The sequence below is a fragment of the Hippocampus zosterae genome, chromosome 10 (assembly GCF_025434085.1).
Source record: "Hippocampus zosterae strain Florida chromosome 10, ASM2543408v3, whole genome shotgun sequence".
NCBI lineage: Eukaryota > Metazoa > Chordata > Actinopteri > Syngnathiformes > Syngnathidae > Hippocampus > Hippocampus zosterae.
In genome coordinates, this window is record NC_067460.1 from 24,622,483 (window position 1) to 24,638,160 (window position 15,678).

The 15,678-nt window shown below is 56.0% G+C and overlaps 2 protein-coding genes across 3 annotated transcripts; one reads left to right on the top strand and one right to left on the bottom strand.

Annotated features, from left to right (window-relative positions):
• The first annotated feature begins 2,267 nt into the window (after positions 1–2,267).
• rnaset2l (ribonuclease T2, like) lies at positions 2,268–6,460 on the top strand. 2 transcript variants are annotated; one of them, XM_052078175.1, is made up of 9 exons: positions 2,268–2,459; positions 2,901–3,167; positions 3,856–3,923; positions 4,029–4,086; positions 4,149–4,216; positions 4,763–4,876; positions 4,964–5,012; positions 5,556–5,630; positions 5,917–6,460. In XM_052078175.1, exons 2-9 carry the CDS (start codon positions 3,015–3,017, stop codon positions 6,091–6,093), a joined length of 762 nt encoding a protein of 253 aa, XP_051934135.1. In that variant the 5' UTR covers positions 2,268–2,459; positions 2,901–3,014; the 3' UTR covers positions 6,094–6,460. The 2 variants fall into 2 exon arrangements, with proteins under 2 accessions (XP_051934135.1, XP_051934137.1); XM_052078177.1 differs by having other exon boundaries at positions 3,000–3,167.
• A 139-nt stretch (positions 6,461–6,599) lies between these two features.
• supt5h (SPT5 homolog, DSIF elongation factor subunit) lies at positions 6,600–15,516 on the bottom strand. The gene is made up of 30 exons (XM_052078188.1): positions 15,367–15,516; positions 15,059–15,164; positions 14,194–14,341; positions 14,030–14,106; positions 13,623–13,632; positions 13,478–13,547; positions 13,225–13,293; positions 13,033–13,098; positions 12,934–12,964; positions 12,785–12,853; positions 12,334–12,585; positions 12,048–12,137; positions 11,891–11,961; positions 11,703–11,808; positions 11,242–11,332; positions 11,025–11,161; positions 10,733–10,888; positions 10,465–10,611; positions 9,887–10,033; positions 9,673–9,798; positions 9,352–9,436; positions 9,170–9,277; positions 8,999–9,101; positions 8,802–8,908; positions 8,619–8,724; positions 8,051–8,209; positions 7,738–7,906; positions 7,268–7,465; positions 6,925–7,020; positions 6,600–6,755 (listed from the first exon to the last, which is right to left on the bottom strand). Exons 2-30 carry the CDS (start codon positions 15,143–15,145, stop codon positions 6,615–6,617), a joined length of 3,222 nt encoding a protein of 1,073 aa, XP_051934148.1. The 5' UTR covers positions 15,146–15,164; positions 15,367–15,516; the 3' UTR covers positions 6,600–6,614.
• Positions 15,517–15,678: the final 162 nt, after the last annotated feature.

Sequence of the window (15,678 nt, forward strand, 5' to 3'; positions counted from 1 at the left end):
AAAGAAACGACCATGTATAGTAAGGCGTTTTTAGCTAAAAAAAAAAAACGACCATGTATAGTAAGGCATTTTTAGCCCCCAAGAAACGACCATGTATAGTAAGGCGTTTTTAGCCCCCAAGAAACGACCATGTATTGTAAGGCGTTTTTAGCCCCCAAAAAACGACCATGTATAGTAAGGCGTTTTTAGCCCAAAAAAACGACCATGTATAGTAAGGCATTTTTAGACGAAAAAAACAACCATGTATAGTAAGGCGTTTTTAGCCCCCCCAAAAAACGACCATGTATAGTAAGGCGTTTTTAGCCGAAAAAAACGACCATGTATAATAAGGCGTTTTTAGCCCCCAAAAAACAACCATGTATAGTAAGGCGTTTTTAGCCCAAAAAAGGACCATGTATAGTAAGGCGTGTTTAGCCGAAAAGAAACGACCATGTATAATAAGGCGTTTTTAGCCGAAAAGAAAAGACATAGTATAGTAGGGCGTTTTTAGCCCAAAAAAAACGACCATGTATACGAAGGCGTTTTTACTGGAAAAAAAAAGACAATCGTCACCGGGTCGCAGCATTTTTTGCGCGTATCTCGAGTGCCGGGTAACGAAACGGCCCCGTGGACGAGATGGCCGAAAGTCGGTCGTTGGCGCTTTGACCTTTCTTTGCTTTTCCTCTGCCTTCTTCTTCTTCGGCCCCGGCGCAGCCGGCTGCCGAGCGTGAGAATGTTGTGCTCCGCCATAAAAACGTGATGGACATCTCACACGTGAGGAGGAGAAAGTGCACATGAAAGGAGAACACACTCACACACACACACATGGCCATAAAAGAGACACTCAAGCAGCTGTCATCACTTCGTCACCCTCTGCAACCTTTAACCCACACCCAAACCTTTTCCCAGCTTGTCTGCTCACAGTCAAACGTGCGTGTTTGTGAGATTCTTGACTTCCATATGCAAAGAGACAAATGTGTCCGCTCATCTCCTTTTGTTGCCACGCTTCCGGTCTTTGTCGCCGGCCTCGCATTAGCACCTCAGGTGTTAGCATGTTAGCATGGGAGCTCAGCGCTTTCAAAAGTCGGACCGGATACTCGCATGCCAAATAAGGGGTGGACAAGCGGAGATCTCCTTCTTGGGATTCTTGCGATTGTTGCCTACGCCCGCGGCGCAAATCTGCGCCGACGAGCGTTTGTCACGTCGCGAGTTTGTTCGTTTTGACGATGATGACGATGACTGACGACGCAAATTTTGGAGTCGTTTTGCTCGCGGCAAAAGGAGAGCGACGGCAAGCGCACGCCTGCGCTCCCGCTTCTTGTGAGTTTGTTTTTCTCGCGGCCCTCCTTCCTCCTCGTTCCCGCCGGCTTCCTCTTTGCATCTGCCTCCCGCCGACCTTTGACCTCAGCCTCGGTGGGAACCGCGCGCGGACCGAGAGCCGGCGTGACGGTCACGGGGGCAAAGCGCCGCCGCCGAGGCCGTGATGACAATAACAGAACGTCCTCGTCCGCACCTGCGGGCGCCGCCCCTCCCCCGCGTTAGGCGACGCGCAGACCCACGCGACGTACTCGCGCGAGACTTCCAGACGGAACGGCGGGCGGCCGAGCGCGGGCCAAAGGTTATCGACGAGTCGCTTCCTGCTGGCGAGCGCTCAGCCGCGACCAACATTCCTGCGTCGGCCCACTGAATGAAAACAACAACGTGCCGTGACAAAAGAAGGAGCACTTGGGGGGAGGGGGGAGGACAAAAAAAGGCTGATGTCCCACCGAGTTATGACAAGAAAGCATTTGAAACCTGCGAGGCGTCTTCCAGTCGGTGGAACTTGGGGGTGGGGGGGGCTATCCACCCAAATGACAAACGCGAGCGGGAGCCGTTAGCGTTAGCGCGGAGCAGTCGTGTGACCAATGGAGTTCTCGCCCCACTTTGGCTTTCGGGGACGCGCACGGATGTGGAAAACGACGTACAAGCTCGCCGCTGTCGCGCTCCGCCGCTTAGCCGGAATGTTCCGCGGGTGGTGCTGGTGCAGCGGGGGGTGCGTCACGCGGGTTGTCCTTACGACATCCCCACCGCTGGAAAATGGGTGCGGCGCTTGCGCGTACGCGCGCCTGTCGCCCTCTAGCGGCCGCCGGCACTCTTGCGTCCCTCAACCGACGGAGCCTTGTCCTTTTTGAGTTTGGGACAAAAGCGCGGCGGGCTCGTCGTTTTCTTTTTCACGTCATTTCGATACGACGTCATTTCCGTCGCGTCAAAGCGGGGCTGGTCGACTTTTCACGTCTACGCTCGTGAGCAAAGTGGGCCGGCTGACAGGCGGGAACAAGCCGTCGCGGCTTTTGGCTTCCCCTCGTCAAAGCTTCACTTCTCTTTTCGCGCGCACAAAGCGAGACGGCGTGAAAGCGCAGCCGCCGCCTTGCTAGCCAGCGGAGCCGCAGACGGACTTGGGCCGCGTCCGCCTTGGGGAACAGAGAGCGCGCAAGTACTCGGTGACTACTCGGTGTTCGGATGCGTTTTCCCCTTTTGGCTTTTGAGCGCAAAACGGTCACGCTGGCATTGGCGGCGAGCGAGCGTGGCGCCCCGAAATAGTGCCAGCGAGCGGAAGAACAGACTCCGCCCCTTCCGCCTTCCGCGCTCACCCAAATCGGTGGCAATGGCGATTCATTCCAAAGAAACAAAAGGAGCGGTCTGGGTTCGGCGGCTAAAATTCAAATGCTCCAGCGACCTCGGCGGGAGGAGTCTGTTCTTCTTGGTCTGCGCCCGCATGACGGTTATAGCGCCGCCCTGGCGGCCGGGGCCGGCCCTCCGGAAGGAGGGCCCGTGAAGCAGCAATGCAATGACTCGCCATGAATGCAATGGCGTGAAATGACGCCGCCCAATCTGCTTGCTTCTTGATGTTCCGTCCGATGACGCTGTTGTGTTTGGAACAGGCGCAATCTGGGTTTTGCAGTCATTTCACAGCGCTGGCACCGATCCGGCCCACTCGTATCTCAAGCATCCGCGCGTTTCTCCGCCGCCGGCGTGCGCAGTCAAGAGCGGTGAAGATGCGGCACCGCTTGGTGCCCTTGCTGGCCGTGCTGTGCGCCGCGGTTGCCGCGTGCGGCCGCGACGAATACGAGCCGGGGGACGGCGACGAGGCCTTTTGCAGCTGGACGTGCGCCATCTTCACGCTGCAGTGGCCCGGAGGCTTCTGCCAGGTGACCTTCAACATCGGCGTCGGCGCTCCTTTCGTTCGCCGTTCCCCCCCATGAAGGACACGCGAGCCGAGGAAAGCGGGCATTTACGTCTCGCTCCACCGACAATGACAGGAAACAGGAAGTCGAGAGGGCGAGGAAGGAAGGAAGGAAGGAAGGAAGTCAAGTTGGTGAAGCGGTGAAAGGCAATCCAGATGGAAGGGAAGTCACGAAGGTGGAAGGAAGGGGGCGGGTTTGGTGCGTGCACACCATCCAAGAATGAAGGAAACTAAATTGAAAGAAGGAGCGGGGGGGTCATAAAGGGACAACGATTTGAGGAGAGAAGAGGAATCCATCAAGGCACATGTGAGGAACGGAAGCAAGTTGGGAGGAAAGCGGCAGAAGGAAAGGAAGGTCAAGAGGTCGTGAAGAAAGACTCAAGGAGGAAGTCAGGACGTTGGGGAGGTAGTGAAGGAAGGAAGGAAGGAAGGAAGGAAGGAAGGAAGGAAGGAAGGAAGGAAGGAAGGAAGGAAGGAAGGAAGGAAGGAAGGAAGGAAGGAAGGAAGGAAGGAAGGAAGGAAGGAAGGAAGGAAGGAAGGAAGTGAGAGCGAGCCCGTGTCCATGTTAGCAAAAGAAGTTTAGCTAGTTTTTGCTTCTGACCTGGCCGCCTCGTCCGTTTCTTTGTGTTTTGTCCCTTGTCGTCCCGGGCCAGTCTTTGGACAACGCTTCTCTCTGCCAGATTCCCCAGCGCGTCAGCACCTGGATGATCCACGGCCTGTGGTAAAGCACAAGCGCCGCTACGTTTTTCACGCCGGCGCCCATTTGGCGAAGAACGTCACGGAAAGCGCCTTCTGGCTCAGCCGGCGTTGCGCTTTGCCTTTTCAGGCCGATGAATGTGCGGGAATGCTGCGGGTGCTGGCCCATGTTCCTCTCCGACGTGCAGGTGAGCCGTCCGCGACGCCGATCATCTCGCCGGAGCGCGGTTGACCGCCGGCCGTTGCGCAGGAGCTGCGGGAGGCGCTGGAAAACCGCTGGCCGTCTTTGTTGAAAAGTCGATCCGGCTTCCATTTCTGGTGAGAGACAATCAGAGGGGCGAGCGATAGCATTAGGTCAATGTCGGTAGGCCGCCGTCCCTTGTTGGAAACGTGGCCCCCGCCGCGCTATTCGGCGGTTCGAAACGGGAAGCCTCCGCGACCCGGGCGGCCCCGAATGACTTTTGAACAAAAAGTGCGTCCCGGTCCAGACTTGAGCTGGCGGCCGCGTCCGGCGTACCCGCAACCGCGCGAGTCGAAGGCACTCGCTGGCGCAAAAGCACCCCAAGCGGCGGCAGCGCACGTGGAAAAAATGACGGCGGCGTCTCGGGAATCGTCTGACTCCATCTGGCACACAACGTGCTCCAGATGTTGTTCAAGAGTCACCGGCGCTTGCTCGGGAAACGTCGACGACCTTTGGAATGTAAACAACAACTGCCGATGATCCAAACACTCTCAAACAAGCGGCGCTTTAAAAGGAAATCCAGCCGGATGTTGATCCAATTCCATGAAAACGATGTGCTACAAACGCCATAAAGACCGACATAAAAACTGCCACTCTGCGTGTGTGTGTGCGTACCGTTCCAGGAGAGACGAGTGGGAGAAACACGGCGCGTGCGCGGCGTGTGTGGAAGGCCTGAATTCTCCGCTCAGATACTTCCAGACTTGCCTCAAACTTCGACAATACTTCGACCTGCACAAGTGAAAACACACACACACATACTCACACTTACTATGACAACATATCTTCTCAAAGTGTGTGTTTGTGTGTGTGTGTGTGTGTCCCAGAGTCCTGGAGGGGGGCGGGATCAGGCCTTCCTGTGATCGAACTTACAAGGTAACAACTTGATGACGTCACTGGCGTGTTAAACTTGTTTTGCTCGCTTCTTTTGCTGACATGACTGCAAAACTCAACTCGACTTGATTCGTGTATAGACACAAATTGCAAGAAAAAAAGAGAAAAAGTTCAGGCTCACCCTGTGAATAGTTTCACATTTTAACGCCTAAACTTTTTTCGGATAGGCTCAATATCAAGTTTTACCGTGATACGGTTCACCTTTTAACAGGATAAACTTTGTGGAATAAATTTCCCCCTTTAACATGGTGCTAAAAACAAACGTTTCAACAGGAAGTGGCTTCCTTCCTTTTGTTTTGTCAAACGTAAAATGGAAAGAATAAAGTAGCACACAAAGTAGCTAGCGTGCTATTTTTTCTTTTCCTGGTGTGGCAACAGTACAGTTCAGTTCAGCGGCTTCTGTACTATGACGGGAAATAAAAACTGAAAAAAACACCACAACTAACATTTTCAATTGTTCGGAAAAAGCAACTTGAAACAGGAAATGATACTCACAAGTGTGTGTGTGTGTGTGTGTGCGCGCAGCTGACTGAGGTTCAGGATGTGCTTTTTCCTCTCGTTGGTGACAAGTGCGAGATTCAGTGCGTCAAAGACGAGCAGGTCAGTTTCCCTTTCTTCTCTGGTGATTCAAGCGAAAGCTTTTTGGATGACTTCACATTGCGCCCTCTAGCGTCGATGAGGATTTGCGCACGTGTTTGACCTCCGCCGGTGGGGAAAACGGACGCGTGGCCATTTAAAAGCCTTCCAAATTCAATCAATGCAATGACAAGAAACCGGGGCACTTTTTCTCAATGTCCCCCCCCACCCCAGGATTGGCCCATCCAGGAGGTTTTCTGTGCCCATGTTCAATGTTCTTTGTAAATAATGAAGAGAGTTTATCTTTCAGGAGCGCGAGGTTTGGTTTCAGGTGAAGATCCTTCTGTCTCGCAACTTGACCGTCGGCTGCCGCGGCCACGGCGCCGAGCGGGCGGCGAGGGCCTCCACAGGCCACCCCTGCCCGGCCCGGGGAACCTTCTACTTCTTGCCCATCAACCACGAGCGCCCGCTGCGGCCCTGCGGGTGACCTCTGGGCTGCCGATGCGTCGTCGCTAAAACGTGGCCACAACCTGCTAACTCAACATTCCAATGTCATCACATTTCGCATCAAAAGCTGCGATTGGCCCCCGTTCATGCCATTCATCCAGAGCTGAGGCCTTCAAACTCACTCTCGTCACCCCCCCCCCTTTATTCGCTTGCTATTTTTCTGTTCTGTCATTGGCCTACTTTTGTAATCGATGAAGGGCAACTTTTAGCACTTACGTGATTAGATAGACAAGTCAGGCGATTCCTGCTGCAATCTCATGCAAAGAAATGATTTGAACACAATCTGATGTGGCCTGTTTCATACTTTATTGACGTCATCGGGGGGGGGGGGGGGGGGGGGCGCGCGCGTGGGCACAGAGCAACTTAAATCTGATGGAGCTGTTTAGGATTGAGACGATGACCTAAGAAAAGTGAGAAAATACAAATTGCGACGCGACAACCAAAGACTAATTTGTCTGAGAGGAGAATCTTTTTTTGGGGGGGGCCTTGTTTTTGGCGGCCTCAGTGGCCCAGACATCCCAGGAACCTCAGGTTGAGGATCATCAGCTGGTTGTCCAGCACTTTGCGCACGATGCCGTCGTCTCCGTCGATGCTCAGCAGCGTGCCCGTGGCCTCGCGGTGCTCTCCCAGGATCACCTTCACCTGCGGCCGCAAAAGAGGCCAAAGCGCTCTCACTCGCCAGGACGGACAGCGGTCGACGCCGGAGTAGCGAGTTTGTCAAATCGTCGGCCCGCCAAGTGAAGAGTCAGCGAGTATTCGGACCGACCGGGCCCGTGGCCGCAAAGGCCCCCTTTGCTCTTGCCGGGCTTACCTTGTCGTTCTTGGTGGGCGTGACGGGCTCCAGGTGGTCGCTGCTGACGCTCACCACCTTCTCCGACTCCTGCATGAAGACGGAGCACATGCCGCCCTGCCACAGGCCACAAGACAAATCCGTCACAATTCTGCCACCAAAAAATAATTGAGAATGAATTGTCAATCCAGGTACGGTGAATTTTTTTTTTGGAGGGGGGGGGGGGGGGGGGAATCAAAGTCATGCTTTGGTCATAGAACCTTGATGCGGCGCAACTATGTCAAGCGTACAAAGTGTTTCCTTGAGCGGCGCGCGGTGTTCCGTCACCACGGCAACAGGACCCGGATGCCCCCGCTTTTCTCACCGTGATGCTGCGGATGACTCCCCTCTGTCCCATCAGGTCCACGAAGGAGTCCTTGACCCGCACCAGGATGTCGGTGGTCACCCAGTCGCTGCCGCCCTGCTCGATGTTGGAGCCCGGCGTGTGGGGGTTGTAGCCGCCGGGGGAGGGCGCTCCGGGCGTCATGGGGCTGTAGCCCACCGGACTGGGACTCGGGCTGGCCTGCGGGTCACACGCTCCCAACGTCAGTCGCCAGTCGCCAGTTGCGCAAGCCGAAGGCAAGTCTCGAGGCTGAACCGGAAAGCCAAGAGGCGGCAAAAAATACAACAAAAAGCAGCCCCGGTCGACCGCCCGCTACGTTTCCATGATCAAAGAGCTCGCTTCACTCGGAACGCTCCGAACGCTCCCCATTTCAGCCTCTCGACAGAAACGATTGCGCCATCATTCCATCGGATTTCACGCGAGCGCTTGGGTGGGAGGAAAGAGATTCTTACCTGGTAAGCCATGGGTGAGGGCGTGGGGTGGTAGCTGGCTGGAGAGTGGGTGTTCTGGTAGCCTACCGGCGAGGGCGCCACCTGGTGGTAGCTCTGAGGACTGGGACTGGGCTGGTAGGAGCCTTGCGGCGAGGGGGCGGTGTAGGGAGAATACTGCTCTGTGTTGTACCTGTGCCGGGACAAGGGGACATCCGCAATGTTTGACAATGCCGCTGGCGCCGATGGAGATGATCGGCGGGCGGCGTCTCCCCCGCCACCCCCAAAATAAATGAATCAAGGACACAAAAGCCCATCGGGCTGCGGCGAGACTCACATAGCGGGCGTGCCCGGCGTCTGAGGGTTGTACTGATTGTTGACCTGCGGAGACGGGACCTCCGGGTACCCCGGCGTCTGGGGGTTGGGGGTCCCCCCGTAGCCCTGAGGCGAGGGCGAGGGCTCGTCGTCAAAGCCAAAGTCGTACTCCTCGTCGTTCCTGGGAGGGAGCGCCCACACACATGCCAATATTAGCATCCGCGGGTGTTCCGTCGGCCTCAAAGCGAGGCCCCCCCCGAGTAGCTTTGGGTTTCTTTCGCAACTGCGCGACGGAGGTCGTCGGCTGCGCTCGGCGCACGGATGCCATCGCCCATCTCGCAGGTCTAAGGACCATGGCTCTCACGTTCCTCAAACATGAACTCACGCGAATTACTTGCTTCGATTTGCTACGCTGATGGCGGAAGCCAAAATGTTCATCATTAAACGTGATCATGCGGGAAGGCGGATGTGAAAAAACATCCTGGCCCCTCGCTTGGCAGCAATCCGTTTCTCTGTTCATGGCAGTGGGAAGGCGCAGAAGAAGAGAGCGCGGAAGCAAATGGCAGCAAAGGACACTTGCTGTTGCCGACCTGGACGGCGTGTTGGGGTTGTTGGGGTCCCAGGCGCCGCTCTGACCGGGCGTCCTGCTGCCGTCGTGCAGCGGCGTCTGGGAGCCACTGTGAGGCGTACGACTTCCTGTTTGGGAGGAGGAAAAAAAAAAAAACAGGAAATCAGAGCGAGGCATCCCATGGGCGGGGCCGCGGCGCGCTCACCGTCGTGCAGCGGCGTCTGCGAGCCGCACATGGGCGTCCGGGAGCCCGAGCCGTACATGGGCGTGCGCCCGTGGGTGGAGGTCATGCCGCTGTGCTTCTGCGCACCCCTGCGGGAGAGAAGAAGCGGGGCGGCGCACCCGCGTTAGCCACCCGCCTCGGCTCCGTTCCAAGCCAAACAAATCAAGGCGGCGACTCGCATGGTGGTCAGGCGTTGTCTGTCCACGGAGATGGTCTGGCAGGTGGAGTGAAGCTCCACTCTGGCCGTGGACTCCGTGGCGTCCTTCACCACGCCGATGTAACCTGCCGAGCGGAAAGCGGCCCGGGTGGGCGTCGGCGCTTCGGAAAGGGCCGACGGCGGGGCGCCGTACCTTTGTATGGACCCTGCGAGATGCGAACCGTCTGGCCGATCAGCTCGTTGTCCCGTCGTCCTCGGCCCCGCCCCATGCCGCCTCCGCCTCCCCCTCGCTGCTGAGCACCTGCGGGGCGGGCGGTCACGCCGGCATCAAAGACGGCAGCGATGCCCCGGGAGCGGGCGCGGGCCGCCACTTACCGCCGCCGCCGTGATGCATGGGGCTGCTGATGCGAGGGCTCATGGGAGCAAAGCCGCCCACCGTGAAGTTGGTCACGTCTCGGGGCTGAAAGGCAGCCGCAACGTTACGCTCCGAGATTGCCTGGACCTCACCGAGGGCAGTTCGTCATCATCGTGTCTGAAAACCAAGGCGCCCTTCTCCGGCCCGACAAAAATCACGAGAAGCGCCCGAAAAGAATCTCCCCCGATTGGCAATCGCTTGGCCTTTTGAACAGCCGAGCAATTCGGACTCGTCGATATTTTGAAGCGGACGGACGGTTGAGTCGCGTGGCGTGGCGTTACCTTGGAGCCGCCGGCCAGCACCAGGTGTCGAGTCTTGCAGACAAACATCCCTCCGTTCTCCACCAGCTTCTTACAGTGCAGGAAGGCGAATCCCCGGAAAAGGTGGCGGATCTCGCCTTCGCGGCCCTGCCGGCGCGGCGCGCACACACGCGCGGCCGGTCAATTCCAAGGCCGCGAGGAGCCGGGCAAGTCGGCCGCTCCCGAGCGTCCTTACCGAATGGGGCCCGTCGATGACCTTGACGATGTCTTTGACGTGGATGTTATTCTGCTCCGAGTCCAAGGCCACGGCGAAGCGGTTGTCCTTCTTGCGGTTGACCGCCTGGTGGCGCACCGTCAGCACTTTGCCGTGCATGTTCAACACCTGCCGGAGGAGGAGCGCCACGCGTTGGAAAGGGGTCGAGAGAGGACAAAGGTCGCGAGGACCTCAATCAACCCGACTCGAGTCGATTGACTTGAATTCTTCAATGTGCTGCGCGTGGGGCCAAAAAATTCAGACAGACGACAAAGAGCCTCCACTTAGTTCCCGATCCGCAGATCTGAGGCACCGGAGCTCAGAGAGGTCAGGTGGGGCCAAGCCATCTCAAGATTGGCCAGCGGCATTTTGGACCAACTGGAGACGCTCAGAGGAGGATTGGCTGACCTCTGCTGGATCCTTGATTTTACTTCATTCCTTTGAGAGAACTTGTCAACATTAGACCAACACCCCCCTCCCCCATTCTGGATAACCACCTTAGTCCAAAGCGACTGCTACTTTGGAGACGCGTACGATGTAAGGCGGCCCCTTGCGATCACCTGGAAGGTTTCTCTCTCCAGCCGCACGATGACGCCCACCGTCTGCGGGTCCAGCTGGACCAGCTCCCCCCACTCGTGCTGCCCCCCCGCATCCACGCCGGACGCCGTTTCCGAGCAGAGCTGCAGATCTCTCGGCAACACCTTCAGCTACAGGCAGAGGGAGAAAAAAAAAACAACGGGGGTGGATGGGGGGGTTATGAACAAACAGGTTGGAAAAGCAAACCAAAACATTGCCATCGCAATCAACATCGGCGACGGAGGTCGTTACTTCGTGCATGGTGAGGTCGGAGAAGAGGATGACAAAGCTCTCCTCCACGCGTACGATGAGGCCCGTGTCGCCTTCGTATCTGCCGGCGATCACCTTCACGTGGTCGCCCATCCGGAAGTATTTCTTCAACTCTTGAGCCGGGAACTCCAGGGGGTCCTACGCGCGGGTCGGATGAAGACGCGGCCTCAGTGAGGGCCGAGGCCTCTCCAATAGGTTGTCCTTCAGCCTTCTGGCGACCGATCGGCAGGCTTTTGCTCTTCAAAGCAAGGCGTCGCGTACGCCGCGCGTGTACCTTGAGGTCTTCGTGTTTGGGCATGATGGTGATCTTGTTGCCATCCACACTGAGGATTTTCCCCTGTAGGTTGATCAGCTCTCCCTCGCACACCTCCACGTTGTCACCCGCCTGCAGGTTGTGCTCGCGCTCCTTGCCTGCAGATGGACGGGCGCTTAGAGTCAAGAGAGGCCAGGCGCAGGTCTCCGAGCCGGATAAGAAGCGTCGGCGCACAGACCTGACTCGGTGACCACCTCCAAGTCGATTCCTTCCGGCTGGTCTTCAAACTTCTCCAGCTCGGACAGCGTGGGTTTCACGCCGTCTGTGATCTGTCAGAGGGCAACGAGCAGAGGCTGACTGACTCGCAGGGGAAAAAAAAAAACCCAAAACAAAACATGAGCCGAGGCCACCTCAACTGGCCTTACAGATGACATCCGAGGCCGAGTATGCGCTTGAATCTCCGCTCTCTCCCAAGAAAAAAATTGAAACGGCCCCCAAATATTAATACAAGTTGAAAAGCTCCGGAAAAAAAATCGACGGTCGTGCTTTTCAAGACCGCCGGCGAGCGGCCAACCTTCCATGCAGTACCAGGAGGTGCCACGCGATGGCAGCAAGCGCTTCACTCTCTCAACAGAAAGTTGAGCCAGCCAAAGACGGACAATGATCAAAACAACGGCGCGGCGAGGACTTCCTGCTCACCACCGCCGACATGGCGAAGCTCTTGAAGAGGAATCCTTTGCGGCTGTAACGATTGGCCTCAAAGATCATGAAGTCGCCATCGTGGCTCACCTCCCCTCCGAGCGCCCTGTCAATCAAAAGCGCGCGCGTCACTCTGACAGGCGGGCGCCCGTGCTCGAGACGCGTTCGAGTGCGCCCGGCGCGCGCACCTGATTTTTTCGGCATCAAAGAGCCTCTGTGCGGGCCTCTTGAACTTCTTCCTCTTGGCGTACCAGTCTTTCTGGAGACACGGCGAGAAGCAGACAAACCGCTGAGCCCGCGTGCGGCCGCCACGGCTGGCCCGCCTCGAGCGCGCGCGCGGCCTACCAGGCTCATCTTGGCTTTGATGCGGTCCAGTTCGATGCGAGGGATCATTTTGAGCGAGATGGTGTTCTGGCTGGGCTCGACGTAGTCCACCTGGAGAGCCAACAACACAACTTCAGCGGAATCCAAAGTGCGAACGATCGGATCCCGCGGGTTGGACCCCGTTCAGAGTTCAGAGCGCTTTTTTTGTTCGTTTCTGCTCGGGTCAGTCCGGGCGAGGCGGCATGACAACGGTTTTGAAGAAGAGCATCGACATCTGACTTGACGTCAAGGCTGCGGCCCAGAGTACCTGCGCGATGTCGTCTTTGTACAGGCCTCGTTTGAGCCTGACCCAGGATTTGGGCTTCAGGTTGGTGACCTCTTTGACCACCTTGAGGACGTCCGTCATCTCCTTGATGGGAACCATCTGCTGGTTCCACAGGCCCATGCGAAGGTTCCCGATGCCCTCGATGGCGGCTTTCACGTGCGTCTGCTTGTAAGACTCCACGTAGATGTAGCCCTTCACGTGGTCCGGGGCCACCACCGACTTGATCTGGAGAGGCTGCGGGAGCAGTTCAGTGCGCTTTCAGCTTTGTTTGGACACTCAACCTCCATAGTTTGCTGACATTTCCGTCACGGTGGTTATCAGAGGGTCGGGAATGAGTGAATAGGATGGCAACGGGAGCGACCGCGTTCCGAATCCTCATTCCCTCGTCGCTGCCGTGGCTCGGCAGCGACGGCCGACTCTCGGGCGCCCTTACCGTGTCCGTGAACTGATAGGCGATGAACTTCCTCATCAGTGCGATAGCCGTCGCCCGCTCCTCCCCAATCTGAGAAGAGAGGAGACTCTGAGCAAGCGTGTGTGGGGGGGTGGTGGTGGGGGTGTTCACGACGCGCGCGGAAACCTCACCTTGCACTTGACAGTCCAGAGGTTGGGATCCCTGGTGTGGACAAATGCAACGGAGCAGTTAGAACAGTCGGCCATTGCCTGATGTCGGCGTTGACGTACTTGACACCGGGAAGTAGCTGCTGCTGGGTGATGTCGTCCGAGAGCTCCTCCGACCCTCCCGAGTAGCTGCGCGCCACACAAGAAGACAATGTTGGGGCGCATTGGGAATACGCATATTGAACTAAATCAAAAGAAAGCGAGCGACAACATGGCAGGAAAAGGTCAAACTCAAAGAAAGCAAAAATGACTCACTGCTCCCCTCCAGAGGACTTGGCGTACTTCCTCATGTAGTATTCACCCAGCGCCTCCTCTCGAGAGTCTCTGCGCATGACACACACACACAGAAAAGTTTGCTTTTTTAACCTTTGCGCCCGTACTCTCTAATTTCTAAAACAAAAGGGCAAATTCTTCTTCAGTGCACTGTACAAAAATATCACCGACGTCATCGATGAATGCAAGTTGACTCGGCCCCTACTCCCAAATGGCGAAACGACCTCCGTCTCACCTCCAGAGGTTCTGCAGCCTCCTGGACCCCGAGTGGTCTTCATCCAGGACCACGTGGTCAATGTTGGACACTGAAAGCAGGCCGTCGTCGTCACACCCCCGTCCGCACGACGACATTCAAGTGCCGCGCCAGAACGAAGACTCACCTTCAGCCTCCTCTGCGCGGGAGCGCGGCCGCCGCCGGGCGGTAGCGGTAGCGGGCCGAGTGGAGGAGGAAGGAGGCAAGATGAAGCGTCACGCCAGTTGAACAAGGAGATAGGAGGCAGGATTTGAGGGATGAGGCGAGAGAAAAAACAAGAGGAGGCGGAGGGCGTGAGGGGGGCATCGGCAGCGCAAAGCAATGGGAGAAGAAGAGAGCAGACATTAAAGGCGGTGTGTTCAAATACGGCGTCGCCGCGTGGATGGGCGTGCAGCCCTTAAGACAAATGTCAGTGTCAGTCATTGACCATGTTGTCAACCACGAGGAAGCGTTGGCACGCGTGCCAAACGCCCCGGCCCCACTCGAAGGTTCCGGCGTCTTTTTCAGAGTCCGCTTTGCATTCACGCGTGGGGCGTCCTCACCTTTCTCCAGGATGTCCTCGGCTCCTTCCTCCCATTGGTCTTCTTCATCCTCATACTCGTCGTCCACATCTGCAAAAAGAAAGAAGAGTTAAGAGGTCACGGAAGGAGGAAGCTCGACGGTAAAACAATATACAACGGATGAAACGGATTTCAGACCGGCTTCATCCAGGATAAAGCCTCCGTGGCGCGGTTTCTTCCGAGGACGCTCGTCGTCGTCTTCCTCTTCTTCGTCGTACTCGTCATCCAGGTCCTCGCCCTCCTCCTCAGCCACTTTGTCGCTGCCCACGGGGCTGCCCGGCTCCTCCTGGATACCAAAACACATTTCATACGGCGCGCTTGGCATCGATATGGCAATAATGGCCGACGCAAGACGGATATCGCAAAGACGTCCAATCATTTTCTTATTGCATTATTAGCTTTCATCAGAATTTGACCACACGGATGCAAATTTAAATGCAAATGGCCACCCAATAGTTATCTCTACGCATTACAATGAATTAGCTCAAAACACATTGAGTGCTGCTTTCATTTCATTCGATGATTAAAAATGTCATTTCTTTATGTGCATGTGCACCAAATTGGAGAGGTGGAGCTGCTGCCTCTAAAGTATTCACATCTGTTGTCTGGGCTCGTTTTGGGTTCAGGCCACTCATATGACATAAGATATAGCGTATATATGAATGAGCCTTTGGTCAATTTAAGTGTAATGGATTTTTTTTTTGGGGGGGGGGGTATTATTCGTCATTCGTTGCAAAAAGGAATCTATTTCCGTTTACTTTTAAATGTAGTGCTTCACTAATTTAAATATATCGTTTGCTGGAGAGTAATGCAATAAAAACACCACTTGCGTCCCCAAAAAATGATGAAGAGTAGGGCATTGTGATCTTTTTGGTCATAATCTGGCAGCCCTTGGTGCAAAGTAAAATGTAAGATTTAAAACTGAAATCTGATGAAGGTAAGTCCAGCCCCTCCGTCGTTGTTGTTGTGTCCATAGTTAGCATTAGCATTAGCACGAGACTACCTCGTTCTCCTCCGCCTCTTCGGCTTCTCCGTCGCTGCTTCGCTCGCTCTGGTTGTCGGAGAAGTCGCTGTCGTCGCTGTCAGACATCTTTGGGGGCGCCGCGTGACTGCGGGAACGCAAACGTAGGCGAGCGTCAAAACAACTCGGCTCCGTCGTTTGAATTAGGCGCAACCTCTTGTGCTAAAGCTAAGCTAACAGGCACCAGCCAAGGCCGGGCAGAGCCAGGATGTCGACTTCTGCGCCAACGGCACCTTCCCGACAGCTTCGAAATTGCGACGCGCTCTTCCAACTTCCAAAGCGATACGTACCTTCTTCCGTGAATCGCTTGGCGGTGGGACAAAACAGGCCAAGATGAAAATGTCTCGTTTCGCAGTCGTCTTTCGCGCAGCCGCTGGATTCAATCGCGAGAGTTCCGGTGATCTGGCCGATCTCGCGATAGTTTGACAGCTTTGTCGGCTGAATAAAAGAGGTCTCACTTGAAACGGAACCAGAGCATACCCGCGGTTCACCAATTCTAGGATTTTTTTTTCTTTGGGGTTTGGAGCGGGTGGAGAAAATCCCCGATTTTCGTGGTTAACGCACACTGGGGTTATGACTGCGTGTTTTGAATAAGTCTGGCT